General features: G+C 38.3%; 1 protein-coding gene across 2 annotated transcripts; it reads left to right on the forward strand.

Annotated features, from left to right (window-relative positions):
• Window positions 1-6426: 6426 nt before the first annotated feature.
• abcb4 (ATP-binding cassette, sub-family B (MDR/TAP), member 4) lies at window positions 6427-24989 on the forward strand. 2 transcript variants are annotated; one of them, XM_017453488.3, is made up of 28 exons: window positions 6427-6526; window positions 6696-6825; window positions 8323-8389; window positions 8708-8879; window positions 9084-9132; window positions 9678-9869; window positions 10186-10357; window positions 10602-10726; window positions 12000-12171; window positions 12463-12576; window positions 13400-13510; window positions 13624-13749; window positions 13844-14047; window positions 14533-14703; window positions 15134-15295; window positions 15422-15592; window positions 15769-15915; window positions 16022-16126; window positions 16938-17015; window positions 17125-17208; window positions 17472-17675; window positions 17872-17972; window positions 18081-18221; window positions 19316-19472; window positions 19806-20003; window positions 20732-20938; window positions 21227-21373; window positions 22565-24989. In XM_017453488.3, exons 1-28 carry the CDS (start codon window positions 6427-6429, stop codon window positions 22778-22780), a joined length of 4023 nt encoding a protein of 1340 aa, XP_017308977.2. In that variant the 3' UTR covers window positions 22781-24989. The 2 variants fall into 2 exon arrangements, with proteins under 2 accessions (XP_017308977.2, XP_053530867.1); XM_053674892.1 differs by having other exon boundaries at window positions 6507-6526; window positions 6675-6825.
• Window positions 24990-25061: the final 72 nt, after the last annotated feature.

Genomic DNA, 25061 nt, shown 5'->3' on the forward strand with positions numbered 1-25061 from the left:
TCTTACACAGGGTCACAGGGAGCCTGGAGCCTATCCCCGGGAACTCTAGGTACGGGGAGGGGAACACCCTGGACAGGATGCTAACCCATCACAGAACACAATCGCACAAGCACATTCACACACTACAGAAGATTTGGAAATAGCAGTCAGCCTACAACACGTTTTTGGACTTAGGGAGGAAACCAGAGTACCCGGAGGAAATCGGCAAAGGAACGAGAAAACTTGCAAACTCCACCCACACAGGACGAAGGTAGGATTTGAACCCCCAACCATGGAAGTGCAAGGCAAACATGCTAACAACTAAGCCACTAAGTCACCATGCCTTCAGTGTGTGCTGTTACAAGAAAATGGCATAGTGAGATACATTACACCTTAGAAGTTTATTTTGTCTACATACTCACCATCCACTTCATTAGGAATGGTGAATTCTGGGGTGGAAATGCCTTAATGAGAGAAGTCAAAGGAGAATGTCCAGACTGGTTCAAGCTGCCAGGAATGTAAAACAACGCAACATAACTGTTTACAACCATGGTGAGCAGAAAAGCATCTCAGCACGTTCAACATGTTGAACCTTGCAGAAGACCACATTCGTTTCCATTCCTGTCAGCAAAGCACCGGAATCTGAGGCAAGTGTGGGCACAAAAACTACTAACCACAAACAGTTGAAGATTGGAAAAAGACCAGGCAATGTTTATCCAATCTTCAACTGTCTAGTTTCAGTGAACCTGTGCCCACTGTAGCCTCAGATTCCTGATCCTGGATGGTAGGTGTATATGACAACACATCACTTTTATACCACAGCGATTAGCCAATGATAACATCATCTTGAGTAACTGCTTAATCCCGATCAGGGTCACAGTGGTCTATCCCAGGAACACCGGGTATGAGCCGTGAATACACCCTGATTGGGGCACCGTGCACAAGGACTCACATAGACACAGGGAGAACACAAAATACTCCACACAGACTCCACTGATTTATTTATAAAGGATAATACACCGATCAGCCATAACATAAAAAAAAAATACCTGAAAGGTGAATTGAATAAAATTTATTATCTTGTTACAGTGGCACCTGTCAAGGGGTGGGATATATTTATTAGGCAGCAAGTGAACAGTCAGTTCTCAAAGTTGATGTGTTGGAAGCAGGAAAAATGGCAAGCTTAAGGATCTGACTGACTTTGACAAGGACCACATTGTGATGGCTAGACGACTGGGTGAGAGCTTCTCCAAAACAACAGGTGTTGTGGGGTTTTCTCGGTGTGCAGTGGTTAGTACCTAACAAGTAGTCTAAGGAAGGACAACCGGTGAACCTAAGACAGGGACATGGGCACCCAAGGCTCATCGATGCGTGTGGGGAATGACAGATAGTCCGTCTGGTCTGATCCCACAGACCTACAGTTACAAATTGATGAAAAAAAATGCATGCTGGCTAGGACAGAAAGGTTTCAGAACACAGAGTGCATCGCAAATTGCTGCATTTGGAACTGCGTAACTGCAGACTGATCAGAGTGCCCATGCTAACTCCTGTCCACCACAGAAAGCTCCTACAGTGTGCACGTGAGCACCAGAACTGGACCATGGAGCAATGGAAGAAGGTGGCCTGGTCTGATGAATCCCGTTTTCTTTTACATCATGTGTACGGCCAGGTGTGTGCGTGTTGCTTACCTGGTGAAGAGATGGCACCAGGATGCACTATGAAAAGAAGGCAAGCCGGTGGAGTTAGTGAGATGTTCTGGTCAGCTGGGAAACCTTGGGTCCTGGCATTCATGTGGATGTTACTTACACGTAGCACCTACCTAAATATTGTTGCGGACCAAATACACCCCTTCATGGCAACGTTATTCCCTAATGGCAGTGTTCACTTTCAGCAGGATAATGTGTCCTGCCACACTGCAAAAAATGTTCAGGAATGGTTTGAGGAACATGAAAAAAGAGTACAAGGTGTTGACCCGGCCTCCAAATTCAGATCTCAATCCGATCGAGCATCTGTGGGATGTACCGGACAAACAAGTCCAATCCATGGAGGCTCCACCTCGCAACTTACAGGACTTAAAGGACCTGCTGCTAATGTCTTGGTGCCAGATACCACAGCACACCTTCAGAGGTCTTGTGGAGTCCATGCCTCAATGAGTCAGAGCTGTTTTAGTGGAACTACACAATATTAGGCAGGTGGTTTAAATGTTATAGCTGATTGGTGTATCTCATCTCTTTAATGTTACATTTACTGTTGTGGAATGTCTGGGAAACAAGTTAGTTCTTGTTATATTCTTAATCATTGTATACAGCAGTTAAGACTTGGTTTTTAGACAGGAAATGAAGCTTCCTGTGTGATATCGACTTGAGTCTTGGAGCACAGTTTGCCAATTTTCCTACTCAAACACACCAAAGTATGAATTAATTTGTTGGATTTGTTGTACTGATTTGAATAAGGAATGTTAGAGTGGAAAAATGACTAAACCCTCTGGTCCTCCAGGACTGGAGTTGTTCACCGCTGAAACACCCAGAAGAGTAAATAATTACATTTGGGTCATTCCATCTCAAGTGATCCAGTGCAGGTTGCTCGACTGTTTTTAATTTTCTAAACATTTTTTGATTGATTACCTCTATGTATTTGTATTTCAAAATGATCAGTTTTTTTATTTTTTATTTTTTACTTGGTTTAACTACGATGTCACTTTATTTATATTTATGTAAATAATGTAAATAAAGGATACTTTATTTACTTTTATTCTTTTGGGTGCCAGTAATTTCACCAAATGTGTTTTTAAGAGAAATACTCTTTTTTTTGTTCTTGTTTTTTTAAGACATTGATTTTGGTTAATTAGAAAAAAGATAAGTAGTTTCTCCAACTGTTTGAGTGGACATTTGAGTGACAATGGGAATGTCGGTGTAAATGAATTAGTATATGCAACTAAAATATTGCCAATTCTCCTGGAGGGTGTCGATATTTCTGGTGTAGTAATACTTGACTGTATAACACATCAAAAACAGCATGATGCTCCATCATTTTCCCCAACTGGTCAAGGTAGGCTACCTTTAGTATGAAATAAAGATATATACCCAGCATTACCAAGGTACCACGGTTGGGTTCTTGAGCAAGACTCAAATGTTTGCTCTTTAGTCTTATGCTTTTTAGCAGCGCCTGAAAAGAGGTCCATTCCATCCATCCATCCATCCATCCATCTTCTATACCGCTTATCCTTCCTTCAGGGTCACGGGGAACCTGGAACCTATCCCAAGGAGCGCCTGAAAAAGAGGTTCTATATATAATCATCTTTACCATAGTGACCTCTGGTGGCTGTCAGAAGTAAGGCTTTAAAAAAAAAACAACCGAACAAATAAAACGACACAACCAGTCACAGTTCAATTCACTTCAACTGAAATTGTGTAGCACTTTTAACAATGTCACAAAATTCAGATCTAGATCCCAAATGAGCAAGTGAGGGGTGACAGTGGCAAGGAAAAACTCTGAGTCAAAATGAGTAGGAACCTTGAGAGGAACCAGACTGAAAAGAGAACCTATCCTCTCCTGGGTGCCACCGGATAGTGGCATTATAAATAGTTTTAGTATATAGTTTCAGTATACAAGAGTAAAGGCAATCATGTTGAAAGGATGTTCAGTATCTGTCTTAGGATGGGATGAGCAAGCAAATCTTAGATACAAACCTACAGTTTCCAGGTGAGATTATCCACTGAAGAATGGATGAGACTTGGACTTAAACTGACTTGGTGTGTGGGTGTGTAAATCTTTAGGGTATCTATGTGGGACCATCCACAGCAGCAGAAAATGAGTCCCACGTGCAGACTTTGCTATAGTGATGTTGTGTGCCTTTGCTTATTAGGATGGATGGATAATATAATAGATAGGTGTAGATCATGATTTGTCACATCTTTGTGTTTATTGATTTAGGTTTGAAAACTGATGCTGGGTATCAGTATCGAGATAGATACTGGGCTGAAAGACATTTATTTTCTGATCTCTTGGTGAATTTTATTCTGTGAACATGTGTGATATTGGTTGACATGACAACACATAAATGAAGGACACAGATTGAATTAAAGCACATCACCATCACAACTAATGTTTTTCATACTTGATCACTTTTGGTTATTAAGAGGAAGTCAGTATCAGATGTCTGTGTCTTCTTCTTTTTTTAAACTGAAGCCAAATCAGTGTGTGTATGTTTGTGTGTACTTTTATATGCTCTGGTTTACAAAAAAATAAAATAAAATAAAGGAAAAATGTCAAATGTGGTTACAATTTCTGAAATTTGCTCCAAACTGCTAAATATACATACGACAATATCTGCTAGAAGGAAATAAGCCAACACTATATAATCACTTGAACTAAACAGTTATATAATCATATCATAAACTGACATCATATCCTGCTTTGGATGTGAAACCTGCAGCATAATCACATTTGTGATGAGTCACTGTAAATAATGTAACTCAAGATGCCTTTCTGATATTGCAGAAATGAGAGAGGACAATAAAGAGGAAACACAATAGTCAGAGACCATTTATGGTGAGAAAAACATCAGTTAGATAGCTGATAGCAATAAACTTAGGTATACTAAATGATCTATTATGCACCAATCAGCTATGACATTAAAACCACCTGCCTAATATTGTGTAGGTCCCCTTAATGCCCCTAAAACAGCTCTGACCAGTTGAGGCATGGACTGTACAAGACCCCTGAAGATGTGCTGTGGTATCTGTCACCAAGATGTTAGCAGCAGATCCTTTAAGTCCTGTAAGTTTTGAGGTGGGGCCTCCATGGATCAGATTTGTTTGTCCAGCACATCCCACAGGTGCTTCATTGAATTGAGATCTGGGGAATTCAGAGGCTAAGTCAACACTCTCTTTGTCATGTTCCTCAAACCATTCCTGAACAATTTTTGCAGTGTGGCAGGGCACATTATCCTGCTGAAAGAGGCCACTGCCATTAGGGAATATTGCTGCTTAAAATATCCCACCCCTTGACTGGTGCCATTGTAACGAGATAATCAATGTTATTCATGTCACCTGTCAGTGGTTTTAATGTTATGGCTGATCAGTGGACGTCGCTTTTAACTACCATATATATTTTTTTAATTTTCAGAAAAATAACAACAAATTCAGTATAGAAAGTTACTGTCTAGTTATGGTGATAATTAACACTTTTATATGGAGGATCACCTTTGCCAGAGATTCAGCTTTATTATAATTTCTATAAAATTACTCCTCATATAACAAAGTTTTATTATGCTTATGTATGTAACGAGTAATAAAATGACCTTGCCACTCCCTACAAGTGCCAAGTTGGAAATATGTCTGTGCATAGTTTGCCTGTAAAAAATGAATTAAAAAATAAATAAATAAAAGACAATGACCATGCAAATCAGATATTGTTCATATTAATTATAATACAGAATTAAATTCTGATGGTAGAAATGTGTTGTAGCCTAAACAATACTATGTTTTGTTTTTGTTTTTTACTGTGAAACACAAAGTAGTTATATGATGTGACTCTTTCCACTATATTTATTATTTTAGATGATTTATGGATATAATATTTTGTACTAGCTGTCTTCAAAAGTAAATCCCTCTGTATTTCCTATTCATATCTAACAACAAGGAAAATTCCACATGCAAACACAAACGCCATCATCATCATTATCATCATCACCTTCATCACCATCATCACAGTCATCATCACCACCATCATTACCATCATCATCATCATCATCACCACCACTTTCATCATCACCACCATCATCATCATCATTACCACCATCATCATCATAATCATTATCATCAGCATCATCCTGACCACCACCATCATCATCATCACCACCATCATCACCGTCATCATCACCATCATCCCCATCATCATCATGATGATCATCATCATCACCACCACCATCATCATCATCATCATCACCATCACCATCATCACCGTCATCATCACCACCATCATCATCATCATCATCATCACCATCACCATCATCATCGTCATCATCATAACCATCATCACCATCATCATCACCGTCATCATCACCACCACCATCATCATCATCATCATCACCATCACCATCATCACCGTCATCATCACCACCATCATCATAACCATCATCACCATCATCATCACCGTCATCATCATCATCACCACCATCATCATCATCACCATCATCATCACCATCATCATCATCACCACCACATTATCAATTTTTGCCTTCAGAAAAAATAAAACAAGAACAACCTTGCTGGTTTTTCATATGTTGTATTTACACTCACATAAATCATTTTTTGTTTTTATTTTTGTGTCATTTTTTCTGAAGATGACAATGCAATTATTTTATTAATTTAATGATATATTATACGCATTTACATATTATATAAGAAACCGGCATACGCAACAGTCTCGCGCGTTCAGTTGCAAATGACGTCATCGCCAATGCAATTAAAATCTCTCGCCCGCACTGTGCGCGTGCCACCACTCCACGCTCGCAGACCTGAAGTCAGCGCTAGAGCTCCGAAAAGTAAGATACCGGCTCTATAATTCGTGTAAATTCGTCGTCGCTTGTACTTTTCGCACTGTTTTGTGTTGCCTTGCTCATGTTGTGTAGACCTTCTGGTACTGATGATGAAACAGTAAAGTTTTTTTTTAATAAAATAAATGATATGAAGGTGTCACTGGTGTCTCCTCAGGAAGCAACAGAGCTCAATTTAACATCATTACTGAACAACAAGCGGCTTCAGACAAACAAACAGACACCATGGGCAAAAAGTACGACCTAAAGACGGAGGAAAGACAAGAAAGTCCAAATGGAGACCTAAGGTACGTTGTTTTATATATAAAAACTATATTTCAGTAAGGGTTTTACTTTTTAACGTGTAAGAAAACATCTGAGTGCAAAAATTTGTACCCCCTCTTACAAAAAAATATTTCCATCCAGCCCCAATACTGTAGCGAATGAGTCAGCAGATTCTTTTTTTTTTATTACTCAAGTTAAAAATTTGCATCTAATGGTTTACTAAAGTCAATACATGTTCACTTCGTAAATATTTAAAATGTTAAATGTTCAAGGAATTCAGCCTCAAGCTCTCAGCTTTATTGTGAGCAGCCAAGTCAATAGGATCAAGAAAACAACATTCACAGGAAGTTAAAATTAAATATATTGACCTTTTTTTAATTACATTAATTAAAAGGGTATAATGAAATAAAAATGTTCAGGGATACGATGTCTATAGAGTAGACACAAAGATATAATCAACGAGTGGAATATAACTTATAAAGAACGTGCCACTGATTTGCAAAAAAACAACAGAACAGCAGGAGATTGGAGAAAAAAGAGCTGAATGAATTAAAATATATCACATTAAAATTCACATTAATATATCATTTGGAAACATCATTTTCATTGTTTTGCTATGAACATGCTTTTGATCATTTTGTCGTCTTGTGAGAATATTTAACGGTAAACATTTGCACATAACCGTATATTATTAAAGGTGTACTTAAATAAGAACGAGTCCTAGTTCTGTACTAAATTGGCACAAAAACTAAAATGTATCCTAGAGTGCTGTAAACCCATTAATAACTATAGTGTAGTTGAGAAGAAAACTAAATATTGACTTGAAAATGTACTCTAAGCATGGCCTAAGAAGGAACATTATGGAGCACCTGTGTTTAAGTATGTCCTAAGAAGGAACATTATGGAGCAAGACACCCCCCCCCCCCCCCCCCCCCCCCCCCCCCCGGAAACCGGAACGCGTGAACTCCTCTGTCCTCATTTCCCGTGGCGGAAAACTGTTCCAAAGCCCTGACACTGGAGACTCCTTCCATAAATGTTAAATAAACCTCTCTTTACAGAAATCTGGAGCAAATCAATGATTAGAGATTTTTTTCTATGTTAAATAACAACAGGATTTATAGGTTTATTATTAGACTTCGAATAAGAAAGATAAGGTATTAGAATGAGTGCATTAATAAAAACCTGTGATAAAACTACTGCCAGTTATAGAAAGACATTTCTATGATACACAATGTGCAGCGCAGTAGGTACTGTAGGTTTGTCAGAAACACAGCAGTCAACACAGCATTTAGGAAGAAAAAAAAAAGTGAAAAATTTAAATGATACTTTAATGTCTACAAATATAAAAGGGAAAAGGAGGGGAAAAAATCTGTAAAAATATTAACATTTTCAGAATATTTCAGAAAAGTGTATTGACATAATTTATCACGATATGGACGTCGTATTGTCATTTTTCCCATGTTGTTCCCATGTTCCCATATTGTTGGAGTATTTGATTGTGATATACATTTGTCTTACAGTGGAGAAAAAAAGGGAAAGAAAGAAAAGAAACCTGCCCCAGAACCAATGGTGGGAGTGTTTGAAATAGTGAGTGGAAGTCCAAATCTTCTAATATCGTATTAATCCTACAATATCATGATCATGGTATTTAATTTACTCACGTGAGACGTGGGAATTTTGTTACTATTTGCTGAGTGAACTGAATATTGAATATTTCTTCATCAAAACACAGTCTAGAATGGTTTTTATCACATTAAATACTAAGACTTGTCAGTCAATCCAGTCAAGTCGAAGAAGGACTATCAATATTTGAAATAGCTTACAAATTTGCTTATGTAGGTTTTTTTTTTTTTTTTTGACCAAGTATGTTCTTCAACTTGTAAGCCTGTTTTTGCTGTCCGTCAGTTTCGCTTTGCTGACAGCGTGGACATTCTTCTGATGTTGGTTGGAACCATTATGGCTATAGCCAATGGAGCAGTGCTTCCTGCTATGGTGATTGTATTTGGAGAAATGACAAACAGCTTTGTGGACAACAGTATATTAGAGGGCCTGCATCCAAACTTTACTTTAAACCCGAGTGAGTCAATAAACAATTTCTGTATGAGCATTTACTTTGACATATGATTGACTTATCTAGTGTCGCCATCTGAGAATCAATTTAGACACACAAGAGTCTGAGACGGAAAAAAAAACTTATGACTGATTTAAAAAAACAAACAAACACATTTGTTGATCGACAAGCAATTAACACTTAAACCTGTATCTCAATTTCTGATCCTAGACTTCACCTATCAATTTTCCAATCAAACACTCGGAGAACAGATGACAAGGTAACAGGTTCTTCTTTGTGCATCGTTCTATAAGCTGTTTCTGCATTAACGGTTTCTGCAAGAAAAGTTCTTCGTCATACTACTGGCAAAGTTTATGAAATTTACTACTGATTTGAACACAATTATATCTCTGTCACCTCTTTTCAGTCATGTAGTCGGAAATTAACAGCAAACGTATAACTCTTTTCAACCCTGTGGAACTAGCATGTTTGTTTTTTTTTCCAAACATATTTTTAACTGGATTGTCACTGTTGAGCCAATTAATGCTCAGTGTCATTCCCTGAGTTCACTAGCCAATAAGAGTGCCTCGTACATTTAAAAAAATGTTTATATACAGACAAGTGGATAGCAAGTCAGATTGCAGTTTTTGAGATCCTGAAGCTTTTGGCCAGAAAATTGTACAGTAGGTATCAGACATTATGTGGGGTACGGAAGTAGTATTAAAAAAAAAAAGAACCCAGAGATGGTTTAAATGTCGAGAGGGTTTTCTGACTGTGGTCTTTTATAAACCTGTACTTACTCCCTATCAATGTGCTCCTGCTCAGGCATGCCATTTACTACAGCATCATGGGAGGTATAGTCCTTTTTGCAGCCTACATGCAGGTGGCCTTCTGGACCCTGGCTGCAGGGCGACAAGTGAAGAGGCTCCGAACGATCTTCTTTCACTCCATCCTCAAACAGGACATTGGTTGGTTTGATGTCAACGAGACAGGACAGCTCAGTACACGTCTCGCAGAGTAAGACACGGGGTTGCATACCAGAAAAATTAAAATGATGAAATTTTAGATAATAATAAAAACAATAATACGAACAATTTATTTCCAACACACTGTATTTAAGTATGAGTGAAAAAATGGACTCTTGGATACAACTCAGTTCCTTAGTTAAACAATTCTAAATCAATGCACAGATCTCTCTAGGATTTTTTTTTCCAAAAGAATTCAAGCGTCTACTTAATTTGGAAAGGGCAAAGCGGATTACCAGGCCAGTTACAATTTTACAAAAACAGATTTGTTTTACAAATATCTTTATTATACTCTCTTCTCTCTTCAGTGACATCTTTAAGATAAATGAAGGCATTGCAGACAAGTTGGGCACATTAATTCAGTCCCTCTCCACCTTTTTAACGGGCTTCATCATTGGCTTTATCAAAGGCTGGAAACTCACCCTGGTCATAATCGCTATAAGCCCCCTGTTAGGCATCTCGGCCGCCGTCATTACCAAGGTGAGAGAATGTAACCAGACACCAGAACAGAGACGAGAAGAGCTGATTCACTGTTGCATTTCTGTGTGTGTATATAAGTATGGGGAGGTGGAGAGCAGGGAGGGAGAACACTTGGAATGTAAACTACAGAGTGGACCTTCATACAGTTTTCGAACAAGCCAAAACATTTCCCAATCAGTTCAGAGCAGCATTTGATCATACACATGGAAAAAGAAGTGTACCGGTTTGCCTGCTTCATTTTTAGGTAATGACCTCGTTCACCTCGAGGGAGCAGACGGCATATGCGAAGGCTGGAGCTGTAGCTGAAGAGGTGCTGTCTGCCATCAGAACTGTCTTTGCCTTTGGAGGACAGAAGAAGGAAATGAAGAGGTGTGTTTGTGTAAAGCCAATATCTGTGAAATGTTAAGACCACTATACAGTGCCCTCCACTAATACTGGCACCCTTGGTAAATATGAGCAAAGAAGGCTGTGAAAAAATTGTCCTTATTGTTTAACCTTATGAATTCATACGGGTGACAATAACTGTTGCACATCTATATTTAACAAGTATATATTTTTTGGATAAACCCGTTTAGAAGATCAAAAGGTTAAACAATGAAGACAATTTTTCCCAGCCTTCTTTGCTCATATTACGTTTACAGCATTTGGCAGACGCCCTCATCCAGAGTGACTTGCGTTTATCTCATTTATACATCTAAGCAGTTGAAGGTTAAGGGCCCTTCCCAAGGGCCCAGCAGTGACAGCTTGGTAGTGCTAGGGTTTGAACTCACGACCTTCCGGTCAGTGGAGGGCAGTGTAAGTGTGACAGAGACATGCTATATATGTAGATAAAAATTTATGTACATGGCACAAGCACTGTATAAAGTCATAGATCAAAAGTGTCTATGAACACTCAATAAATCATATTTGAACAACAGACAAATGACCTTTAGTACAGTAGAGTGGTAAAGTTATTATCTCTTGTAATTGTACATTATCTCTGCTTTGTGTTCTATGTTTGTGACGGCCTGGGAAAACCATTTACATGGTGAATATAATCTCCCTCTCTATATTTATAAACCCTCCACATGGTTTATAGAGAGAGAGAGAGAGAGAGAGAGAGGGGGAGAGAGAGAGGGAGAGAGAGAGTTCAAAAACCAAATGCTTTCCTGACCTGAAACATGTTTCTGTTTTGCATGTACCTCAACCACAAGTAAAATTTTATCATTTTAAAATCTCACTATGGTACATAGCTACTCAACAATTTGATCCAAGCATGACATTGACCATGTGAGATGTCTAAATCAGACATAAAATTTTACCACTACGTTTATTAAACTGGCTCCTTAAACATTTCCAATGTGATTTAGTTTACTAAAATTCCTACAGTCGAGGTGTCAAAGTATATATTACTGGCAAAGATAGATACAGCCGACATCCTGACATTGCAGCCTACCACACATTTGTGTTTCTTGTGCAAAAAATATCAAATCTTCCCTTTTCAAAGACAGGAAAAGATATTGTTACATATTAACCAACCTTTTCAACAGATGTTGCACACTTTAAAAGGTAAGTTGTAAAGATACATGGAAACCACTGTACGTTGCTTGGTGCAACCATCTTTGTGTTCTCAGTTACTTGACCAGCTCTGACTTCTTGATAGGTATCAGAAAAACCTGGAAGATGCCAAGAATGTTGGTATAAAGAAAGCTATTACAGTAAATATCGCTGTGGGATTCACATACTTCATGATCTATGTGTCCTACGCGCTGGCCTTCTGGTATGGCAGCACATTGATTTTCGCTGGAGAGTATGACGTAGGAACACTTCTGACAGTGAGTACAAGGTTTAATATATTCAGTCACCTGACTGTTAAATCGATGAATCATAAAGGATAGTCAGTTGCTGTTGATCATTATGACTATTATAATTTTGTTTGTTGTATCAGAAATGAATAGGCCAGTTAAACTGAGCTTTCACTTCAAATTGTGTACAGAACAAGATTGCATAACATGATAAAGATAAAAATGCAACGTTTTGTGAAATGAAATATCACTGTACAATCTACTAAATTGTCAACACCTTCATAACCACAGAAAAAGCCACATTTTCTGTTCCCTATTTAGGTTTTTTTTGCTGTCGTAATTGGAGCATTCGGCCTTGGCCAGACCTCTCCTAACATTCAGTCGTTTTCTAGTGCACGAGGGGCTGCTCACAAGGTTTTTAACATCATCGATCATGTGAGTAACAGTTCCTACTGACTTTGTGCTTTCTCACGAAGACATAAGACATTACATAAGTGACAATACCACAGATGCTGAACTAAGTCAGAACTAACGCTTACCCTTAGATATCCTTGTCTTCTTGCATTCAGTTTTTCATATTTCAACCATAAAGAAATAATAATCACAAATCCTTAACAGCAAATTCAATCTTTTCAAGTTTAAGCAAAAGGGAAATCACTACAGCATTTATAATATTGGTCTTTAGTTATAACGCTAGACGTGAAAGATTACACCATATGTAAATCTACAGTAGGACAGAAATGGGAAGTCAAACAGGAAGTTGGAAGACCATTTACTAAGTAAAATATTCCAGCATAGAGAACTGGAGGACATCTTGCCTGGGACTTCTCACTTCCTGTTTCTTGCTTCTTTCCGGTACGGAAAGAAGAGGTCAGGGTGTGGGATTAGTGTACACTCAAATATGCACACCGATATACGCACGCTCTATTTCATGGCCAATTTTTCAGTTATAATAAACATTCAGGGAGCAAACAGGGACTTTGAGGAACAAAGAAAAATTCAGAAACGCATCTGAGCCTATCCAAATCAATGAAAACATCACGTTTGAGCTTCCTGCCATTGTTTCAGTGGCAGCATGAACTCAAGACTAGAGCTGGTCTCCTACTGAGTTCTGAACAACATTCAGTCCAAACAAGCTTCCATTAGATGTGCTTTTGGTCTGGGGCTAAAAATATGAAATATTTGATTAATTATTTGTCTTGGAGTGTGTTTTTGTTTTTGTATGGGGAAGTCAAGCACTCCTGTATTTTGTCCACAGAAACCCAGCATCAACAGTTTCTCAGATGAAGGTTACAAACCTGATGTGGTCAAAGGAAACATCGAGTTCAAAGACATTCACTTCAGCTACCCCTCGCGGCAGGACGTTAAAGTACATCCAAACTTCTACTTAGCCAAATGTTAACTGTCTCATATTGGGCTTAAAGGAAAATGTTCAAGGGAAAAAAAAATGTTCAGTGCACCCATTTCTTGTTGTGTTTGTAGGTCCTAAATGGCATGAATCTGAAGATCAGCAGTGGACAGACTATTGCTCTCGTAGGTAGCAGCGGTTGTGGTAAAAGTACAACAGTCCAACTGATTCAGCGCTTCTACGACCCCCAAGAAGGATCAGTAAGTGTGGGCGGAGAAAACGAGACAGTGGTGAAAATAAAAGAAGACATACTTTCTCAATCCTTTCTCAACTCGACCCACTTTCTTTCTCTAGGTGAGTATCGATGGCCATGACATTCGCACTCTGCATGTGCGCAGTCTGAGGGAGATGATCGGCGTTGTGAGTCAGGAGCCCGTACTTTTTGCCACCACAATCGCCGAGAACATTCGATACGGCCGTCAGGATGTGACACAGGAGGAGATAGAGCAGGCCACACGGGAGGCCAATGCCTATGATTTCATCATGAAACTTCCTGACGTAAGACCACCTGAGAATATTCACTAGCGAAAAAAGCAGGAGAACATCGTATGAAAAGAGCTGTTATTCAAAAGACTAATTAGTAAAGATAAAAAATAAAACGAACGGTCTGGCAATAAGTAAATGTCATTAGCACATTTCTAGAAGGGATTTATTTATAATCATACTATTCGGCGTCTCCTAGAGGAGGATGAGTGAGTCTAGAGTGAGTCTGGTTTCTCTCAGGGTTTCTTACTCATATCTTCTCAGGGACTTTTTCCTTGCCACCGTTGCCTCTGGTTTGCTCATTAGGGATAAATTCATACGTTTAAAATCTATATCCTGAATCAATATATTTCTGTAAAGCTGCTTCGGGACCATTGTTGTCCATTGTTAAAAGCGCTATACAAATAAAACCGAATGGAATTTAATTGAATTAGGCAGAAATAATCTCTACTAGGCTCGATTCATTTATTATGTGTGCACTAATGAAGCATCCTTTTCAGAAATTTGAGACTCTGGTGGGTGACAGAGGCACTCAAATGAGCGGAGGACAGAAACAGCGAATTGCCATCGCCCGAGCTCTTGTGCGCAATCCCAGAATCCTTCTGCTGGATGAGGCAACATCCGCTCTCGACACTGAAAGTGAGGCGATTGTACAAGCAGCCCTGGATAAGGTAACCACATCAAACAAGACCACGTTACTGAACTGTTGGAGGGGTAGCAGACTGGTTAACAGCAGTATTTTATCCAAAGCTGCTTGTAAGTGAGGTAGAACCCAATCGACAATTGTGGTCCCACTTCTTGTGCAGTCTACAGCAGTTGTTCAGAAGACATCTAGCATATTTTAATTTTAATTTGCTTTCATTTTCCTATGCGTTTGCTGATAAGAAAGAGCCGGAAGATAATCTTCCAAGTTGGATCCGTTCGATGTAGCATCTGTTTCTGATCTGCATTACAATCTTATTATTTACAATGTAGCTAACGTGTGCTGTACAAGCTAGTGAGTAGGAATTGGACCAAAAAAACAAACGAAAACGCATAAAGTTCTCTTCTAATCAAAGAAAGTATACTATATGATCAGTTTTATACATGGATTTGGCATAGGTGAGACTTGGCAGGACGACCATCATAGTGGCGCACCGTTTGTCCACTATCCGCAATGCTGATGTCATCGCTGGATTCCAGAACGGGAACATCGTAGAGCTTGGCACACACGACGAACTGATGCAGAAAAAGGGAGTCTACCACTCACTGGTCACTATGCAGGTGAGCTGATCCCGGACAGTTTAAGAGAGAACGATTATAAGAGCGACTCAGTTCACATATAGTATGTATTGTATGTGTCCAAACATCACGGAAATGAAAAAAAAAAATGTTTGACTCTTCCTTCAGACGTTTAACAGCACAGATGCCACAGAAGAGTTTAAAGCAGAGGAGGTAGGGCTGGATGAGAAGAGCCCCTCTGCCTCCTCTATGACGGAACACACACTCTACAGACAGAAATCCAAGAGTTTCATTGGCTCAGAGAAAGGCCAGGAAAATGCACACAAAGATTCAGTACAGGTAAAATACCCAGCAGTGTACATTTCACAATATACATTTATTCATCCTTTCATTCAGAGGTTGAAAGAGTGACCTAAAAGCAGTCTTTATAGGACGGGAAAATACGGCATTATTAACCGTTGTTTAGATGATACTGATATTGTAAAAGCATTTCAGCGTATTTTGTCTCTCTGTAGGAGGAAAAGGTCCCAGAAGTGTCATTCTTCAAAGTACTGAGTCTGAATAAGGCAGAATGGCCCTACATGGTGGTGGGCATCTTCTGTGCGATCATCAATGGAGGCCTGCAGCCGGCTTTTGCTATTATCTTCTCCAAAATTGTTGCTGTAGGACACACACACACACACGCAGGCAGGCAGATATTAATACCAAATATAATTTAAAAAATAATTAGACTGCTGATGATTCCCACTCTTTCCCCCTTTTCCTCAGGTGTTTGCTGAGCCTGATGAGAACGTTCGAAGGGAAAGGGCGAATCTCTTCTCATTGCTGTTTGCTGTCATTGGGGTCGTTTCTTTCATCGCTCTTTTCTTACAGGTGTGGTAGTATAAACCATATTGTATCAATGTTTTTGGCAAAAGTTCAGTTAGAGAGCTTATTGTCTCCAAGTTTATCACTTGATTTCATTCAATCAAGTAACTTCGAGTCATTAATTTACAGACATAGTTGTGTTAGCAAGTCGAGAGAGCATGTGGAATTAAAAGTTGCATCGACCTTCACACTGTTGATTAGTTATTGATTAACCCAGTATTATTGACCATGACATTTAGCACAGGTGTCAAAAGTGCCAATTATAAAACACTACTATTGTTAGTGGGTAAAGTAAAAAGTGCTGGGTTTAGTCATCTTTAATAGTAATGTATGAATTTTTGAATGAATAATAATAATAATATCTGAATTTCTAAGTAAGGCTAACTTCTGCTCTGCTGGGCCTTCACCACAGATCAGTTAAAACAATACAATTTTAACAAAACAATACAATAGATCTGTATGATCTAATATGCATTTGATCATGTTACATATAGACTAGTTTTTTTTTGTTGTTGTTTTTTTGCAGTTTACTTGTACATACCGGTCAGAAGTTTAGACACACTCATTCTTTATTTTTTTTTTCCACATTTTAGAATAATAATAAAGTCAAATAAAATGTTAGTTTTCTAATGAAAGAAATGAATACGTCGGCACGATTATATTTTCGTGTCTTCAACACCGAATTCACACATTTAATCATACACCCACCTTTAGATCAAAAGGTTTTTAAGATCATGAGAAACATTTCAGTCGAGTGTCTCCAAACTTTTGACCGGTAGTATAAATAAAATGAAAATATTTGAATTCTTTCTCTCAGGGTTTCTGTTTTGGTAAAGCTGGCGAGATTCTGACCATGAAACTGAGGTCCAGAGCCTTTAAATCCATGATGAGACAGGTCAGAGTCAAAAACAATAATGCTTCCAACAATATATCACCTAAACCATGGTCATATACAGAGTAGATGGGAGGACTGACCTCATTTCATGTATGCATGTGTGCTTTAGGACCTAGGTTGGTATGATAATCCTAAGAATAGTGTGGGAGCACTGACCACCAGACTGGCCACAGACACTGCTCAAGTGCAGGGGGTGAGTTTTTTTTTTTAAACAAATAAAATACATTTTTATCCCTTCTCTTGAATCCAGTGATATCAGGGTGATAACTCATAATACTGATTTACTAGCACATTTTCTACAGCTTCATTAATCTGTTGCATTAAAACATGAGCTAAGAACCATTAATACTAAACATTAATTCAATTAGAATTGTTTCTATCTCTTTTCTCATTGCTTTAAAGGAAAAGCGGAAACACTGAAAGCAATATTAATATATTGTGAATGTTCTTTGGCAGGCAACAGGGTTGAGACTGGCCACATTGGCTCAGAATGTGGCAAACCTTGGCACTGCAATCATCATTTCGTTTGTGTACGGCTGGCAGCTCACCCTCCTCATCCTCTCCATTGTGCCAGCTATTGCCGTAGCAGGGGCTATCCAGATGAAGTTGTTAGGAGGCCATGCCACAAAGGACAAGAAGGAGTTAGAGCAAGCTGGAAAGGTACTGCATTGTTTATAGTAAACGAAACAAAAGAGGCGATTCACATCCTTGCTGTTGAAAGAATCCCACGTTTAGTCATGTTTGCAGTTTTTATGGCTTTCCACACAATATCTAGCGATGTTTGTGATAGAGTAAAACCAGTCTTTTAAAAAAACTTTTTTGACCAAAACACATCATCGTTTTCTCTTTTTCTCAGATTGCCACTGAAGCCATAGAAAATATCCGCACAGTCGTATCACTGACCAGAGAGAGGAAGTTTGAGAACATTTACCAGGAGAACCTGATTTTACCATACAAGTCAGTTCATCTTTGTTTGATTGATCAAAAAGTCTGATAGCTAACTATGTAAAGGAGTGACTAAGCAATTTTGTTTGTTGTATGATTTTATTTATTTATTTATTTTAGGAACGCTCAGAAGAAGGCACATATCTTTGGCTTTACATTCTCTTTCTCCCAAGCCATGATCTACTTTGCCTATGCGGGCTGCTTCAAGTTCGGTGCATGGCTCATTGAGCAGAAAATGATGACATTTGAGGGAGTTTTTCTGTAAGTGATTCAGACAAACTGGGATGATTATACCAGTACAATAATGCCCATTTAACCACATAAGTTTTATCCACTGATACAGTGGCTTGCATAAATATTTACACATCTTGAACTACAAACAACCTGGAACTGTAATGGACTGAACAGGCATTATATATCATAAATCTACATAAAATATCCTGTACTATTGACATGGGGGTTAAAAAGTTGTTCAATCTGTTGTTGACTAGAAGTCTCATACATTATATGGCCAGAAGTATGGACATCTGATCATCACACCCATATACTGTATGTTTGTTGTCCATGGGCATAAATATGGAGTCCACCCCCCACCCCCTTCTTTTTGCTGCTATAATAACCTTAACAAACAGCTTACTAGTGTCATCATGAGCCATCATATGCAAAAAAAAGTAATCAGTACCACATACTTACACACATACATACAGGCAGACAGATAATGAACACGCAAGAGTTAATTGCATGGACAGTAGTAGTAAACTTTTATGGGGTCCAAAGTTTGCTGGTTCCCATGGTATCAGTTAGTCATTAAAAAGTGAGAAGCATGTCTACTAAGGCAAAAGGCACTATCTGCCATTTATTTGTTTGCTGTTTTTTTTTTTCCTTTTGTTTTTTGGATTGAAAAACAAAGTTATGTAAAAACTATTTGCTTCTTGTTTGGCTAGACATGAAGTACATGCAACAATATTAAGTCATCTTATTATTTGGTTCATTTAAAATTCCATTTTAAACAGATTATATTGTTCCCTGATTATACAACATTTAAGGAGTGACAGTAGGGGAAAAGCTAATCATATTCTGACATATAAAACACTTCTGAGAGCTTATTAGTAGGCAGTGGTTAAAGCATACAGTTTAGGAACTAGGGATGTGAGGAAATTTCCCCACCGGTTAATCGTTATGTGACAGCACCAGTAATTCCGATATTAAATCGCTTATGAATGGCCGTACAGCTGTGCGCATTTGACTTTCGCATTCCAATTAGTGGCAATTTGGGGGGCAGCAATTGCTTGAATGGTGGGTTCATTATTATTCCTAATGATATATATTTTTTTATTTTTGGTGGTTGTTTTTAGTGTAATCTCAGCTATAATATATGGAGCCATGGCAATGGGAGAAGCCAACTCATTTACTCCAAACTACGCCAAGGCTAAGATGTCAGCCTCGCATATCCTAATGCTAATCGATCGAGTGCCAGATATCGACAACAACTCAGAGGAGGGAGAAAAGCCGGTACAGTACTCTTTCCCTTTGTTTTTTTCTCATTTTTCTTACTCCACATAAAAAGAAACACTTGAAAACAGAATTCATCACGTGCTATTACTCTTTCTTAACAACACTCAAAAGCAATATTAGTCTGATGTTTCTGTATTTGCCACTGTATATAATTGATTGTCTTATGCATTTGTGAACTTCAACCAAAAGGAAGCAAACTGTGGTCCTTTCAGATAATTTTTATCTTTTTTAGAAACAGTAACATTGAGAATTTGTAGTAATTCAGTGTAATACATTTCAGTGCATGCATGTACACAAAAACAAACCTCGGGAATAACACTTTGTGCGCAGGATCACTTCGAAGGGAATGTGCGCTTTCAGGATGTGAAATTTAGATACCCGTCGCGGCCAGACGTGCCTGTATTGCAGGGCCTGCGGCTCCGGGTGAAGAAAGGTCAGACGCTCGCTCTGGTGGGTAGCAGCGGCTGTGGCAAGAGCACCACTATTCAGCTGCTAGAGAGATTTTACGATCCAGTACAAGGCACAGTGGTGAGACGCGCACACACACAGTATCTTGGTTTAAATTTATTACATTTTTTTTACTGTGCATTTACTTATCCACTATATGTACACATATTAGGCATTTAGTCAGGTAAAGCATGAAGGAACACTTTGCAGGTGTACAATTACTGACTCTACCCTGTCTTTTCCTATGCACAGTCCCCTTTGCCCCATCTGTTATTGGAAAATGGCTACCACAGAACCACCACTTCCCAGATACTATTTAAGTGGTGGACCATTTTCAGCAAAGTGTGGAAATTTTTATGGTGCTGGTACAGCAGTGATTTTGGACCGCCAAAAAATAACACATTGTAAAATAATTATTTAGTCATGATTTGAGATTGGTGGTCTTGCAAAACATAATGTTATTAATGAATCTAATCGTCAATGAGTCTAACTACATGGATTTCTGACTCTATGGCTCATACGTCCTGATAGCCGAAAGGAACTGTAATCTTTAGCTCATAAAACACCATTCAGTGTCCTCTGTTGTTTATTTAGACAAATTGCACATTAAAGACATATCCGGAATGTGAGCACATAAGACTGCATTCATATTCTGCCTCCTGCAGGGTAACAGGAGTAGCACAGTAATCATTCCTCACTAAAACATCACTGAACATACAGTATCGTGGTCCTAGCACTGATTCTCATCTGTCTTGTTCCTAATGTTTTAATAATGTAGATGATAACATTGTCTGTGTTTTGATTGGCAGATGCTGGATAATAACGACACCAAACAGCTAAACATCCACTGGCTACGGTCTCAGATTGGTATTGTATCCCAAGAGCCCGTGCTATTTGACTGCAGCCTGGCCGAGAACATCGCATACGGAGATAACAGCAGGCAGGTCACTCAGGAGGAGATCGAACAAGCTGCCAAGGCTGCCAATATACACTCTTTCATAGAGGGGCTTCCTCAGGTATACATGATGCACATCATTTTTCCCCCAGTCCTAATATTATTAAAACCAGCACTTTAAAATAAATCCACTTCTCAGGTTTCAAGTAGAACGTCAATCTTACCAGACCAAATCAAATTCAAGCATTTTATAAGGACTTCAAACATTTTAGATCCATTAGATGCTATATTAAAACATTAATATGTGCATATGTTCTTTATTCTAAATCAGAATAAATATCTATCTGCATACTCGTCGATTTTAAGATACCATTCTTGACCTTGTAATTGAACATTTTTACAAATATAGAAATACCAGACTCATGCAGGTGATAAAGGCACTCAGCTGTCAGGTGGACAGAAGCAGCGTATCGCCATCGCTAGAGCTATCCTGCGCAACCCCAAGCTGCTGCTCCTGGACGAGGCCACATCGGCGCTTGACACAGAAAGTGAAAAGGTACTGAGCCATAATGCGATTTTAATTTCTAGATCAACTTATTGGTCTAAATTTTGATTGAACATATTACAACGAATTATAACAAATATTACAAAAAAAAAATTTGACTAAACTAAAGTTGATGCATTCAATCCAATTTTATTTGTACAGTACTGTTAACAACAGATTGTCGCAAAAAAAAAAAAAAGCTTTTAGATTTAGATCCATAATGAACAAGCCAGAGGTGACTGTGGTGAGGAAAAACTCTCTGAGATGACATGAGGAAGAAACCATAAGAGGAACCAGACTCAGAATGGAACCATCTGAGTGACACAGGGATAGTGAGATTATAAATCATTACAGTATACAGGTGTAGAAGAGTAAAGCCAAGCAGTACTACAGTAAGTACATGGAAAGGATGTTCGGTATAAGGATGCTGTGATTAATAGTTCAGGGATGAACACAGGACAGTCTTTAGTCAATTTAAAAAGGGTGATCAGCGTGCGAGTGTATAAATGTCCTGTATGAAAACCAATGCAAAAACTCCCTTAGAAGGAAAGTACCAAACATTTGTAGTGAAATGAATCTTTTAAATATATATATATATATATATATATATATATATATATATATATATATATATATATATATATATATATATATATATATATCTCGTTCATCCTTATTAAATCTGTCTTATTAGAAAGACTACCAGGACTAATTTACTCAGACATTGCTATTGCTTGTGTTTCACCAGCTGAGGGCTTGTAATTGCATTGTCTCGGGATATAAATTAAGCCCCATGTGTGGATTTAGCTTTAATGTTAACAAAAAGACTTCATATAAAAACCAAAATGAACTTTCTTTTACACTATCCGTTGTCACCCAGATGAGGATGGGTTCCCTTCAGAGTCTGGTTCCTCTCAAGGTTTCTTCCTCTTAACATCTTAGAGAGTTTTTCCTCACCACCGTCACCACCAGCTCGCTCAACTGGGATTAATCCACACGCTTAAAATCTGTATCCTGTGTTTATGTATTTCTGTAAAGCTGCTTTGAGACAATGTCCGTTGTAAAAAGCGCTATACAAATACAAATTGAATTGAATTGAAAATATAAACAGCATGGTGCTTGAGGATTGAAAGAGTGAAAACTCAAACTCAGTGCCTATGCAGATATTCAACAGCATGAGAATGATTTTCTGTGTCGGCGCAGATCGTACAGGAAGCCTTGGATAAGGCTCGCGAGGGTCGTACCTGCATCATAGTGGCTCACCGGCTGTCCACCATCCAGAACGCTGATGTCATCGCCGTGTTTCAGAACGGTGTGGTGGTGGAGGAGGGCACGCACAAACAGCTTCTCAACCAGCAGGGGGTTTATTACACCCTCATCAATTCCCAAATGGGTTACAGCAAACAGGCAACAACTTGAGAAGAATGACAGGGAATCAGGATGTTTAACTTTTCTACTGTAAAGAGGAATGGTGCTGATTATACCATTTTAGATAATCTGTTATGTAAAACAGGTGTAAACAGAATGTACAGTGCCTTCCACTAATATTGGCACCCTTGGTCAATATGAGCAAAGAAGGCTTTGAAAAATTGTCTCTGTTGTTTAAACTTTTGATCAAAAAATTCACAAAAATACTCTGCTCTCATGGACATCAAACAATTGCAAACAAAACACAAGTTTATAAAACCCAACTGTGTTAAATATGTGTGTGCAACAATTATTGGCACCCTTTTAGTCAATACTTTATGCTACCTCCCTTTGCCAAGATAACAGCTCTGAGTCTTCTTCTATAACGCCTGATGAGGTTGGAGAATACATGGCAAGGGATCTGAGACCGTTCCTCCATACAGAATCTCTCCAGATCCTTCAAATTTCGAGGTCCATGCTGGTGGACTCTCCTCTTCAGTTCACCAAACAGATCCAACCACAGCCCATTTGAATCTTTCTGGCAGAGGCAGTCAAGTTTTCATTTAATATCTGTTAATATTTAATAGTTCATGATGCCATGTATCCTAACAAAATGTCCAGGTCCTCTGGCAAAAAAACAGCTCCAAAACATTAAAGAGCCACCACCATATTTAACCGTGGGCATGAGGTACTTTTCCATATGGCTACCTCTCTGTGTGCACCAAAACCACCTCTGGTGTTTATTGGCAAAAAAATCTATTTTGGTTTCATCTGACCATAGAACCCGATCCCATTTGAAGTTCCAGTAGTGTCTGGAAAACTGAAGACGCTCGAGTTTGTTTTTGGATGAGAGTAGAGGCTTTTTTCTTGAAATCCTTCCAAATAGATTGTGGTGATGTAGGTGACTTCGGATTGTAGTTTTGGAGACCTTCAGGCCCCAAGACGCAACTAACTTCTGCAGTTCTCCAGCTGTGATCCCTGGAGATTTTTTGGCCAATCGAACCATCCTCTTCACAGTGCATTGAGAAAATATTGACATGTCGTCTCCCAGGTTGATTCATAACATTTTCAGTTGTCTGGAACTTCATAATTATTGCCCTGATGGTGGAAATTGACATTTTCAATGCTTCGACTGTTTTCTTATAGGCACTTCCAATTTTGTAAAATTCAACAACCTTTTGCCACACATCACAGCTATATTCCTTGGTCTAACCCTTTGTTATGAATGACTAAGGGAATTCAGCCTATGTTAATTGGTTAACAGCCTATACTCCATATTTATACCCCTGTAAAACAGGAAGTCATGGTTGAACAATTTCCTGTTCCTAGTCACCCAGGTGTACTAAGATTTTTGAAAATATCAATGGGAATATACTTCAAATATATTTTACTCATATGAATTCATAGGTGTGCAAATAATTGTTGCACACACATATTTAACAAAATTTTTTTTTTTTGAAAAACCTGTGTTGTGTGTGCAAGTATTTGATATCCATGAGAGCAGAGTATTTTTGTGAATTGTATGAACAAAAGCTCAAAAGTTTAAACAATTGACAATTTTCCCCCAGCCTTCTTTGCTCATATTTACCAAGGGTGCCAATATTAGTGGAGGGCACTGTAGATGAGATTGTAAGTTGCAGATGTTAATCTTCCTTCCATGTGACAGTTGTTTTAAGATTTAAAAGCTATAATAGATGTGGTAGAGGTAAAAACATGGTTGCAAGTAAAAAAAAAAAAAAAATGACAGGGACAGTAGATGCACTACTGAAAATGTTAAAATACTTTAAAAAATAACTTCTGTTCACTGGACATAAACTTACAGGTTAGAACTGAGTATATTTAATTATTTCACTCACTTGGTTCAGATTCATAATCAGTTACAAATCCATAATACACTAACAGCATTTATTAAAATAACAATTTCACCATACTCATTTGATCATAATGACTGGGACATATATGGAGTCTGATTTTCAGCAAGCCAAAACATGCCACAGGAGTAATAAGAATCATTGGCTACTTTGGCACGATTGAACAGATGTAATTATAACTAATATATATTTATTCAATTAATGGAGCTTTACAAAGAAAACAGGCACTTAAGTAGTTAAAGTGCTGAATTTTTGTAAGTTCTGTGATGGAACTATACTGTGTTCTAATAGTGCACAAATATTTTTATACTGGCTCTCTACTGGTTTTGGAATAAAGTTTCTCACGTTTACATTTGCTAGCTTTTGTATTATTATAATACTTTTTTTTTTTTTTTTTTTTAGAAATGTGATGTTAGGCTGTA

Source organism: Ictalurus punctatus, chromosome 23 (assembly GCF_001660625.3).
Source record: "Ictalurus punctatus breed USDA103 chromosome 23, Coco_2.0, whole genome shotgun sequence".
NCBI lineage: Eukaryota > Metazoa > Chordata > Actinopteri > Siluriformes > Ictaluridae > Ictalurus > Ictalurus punctatus.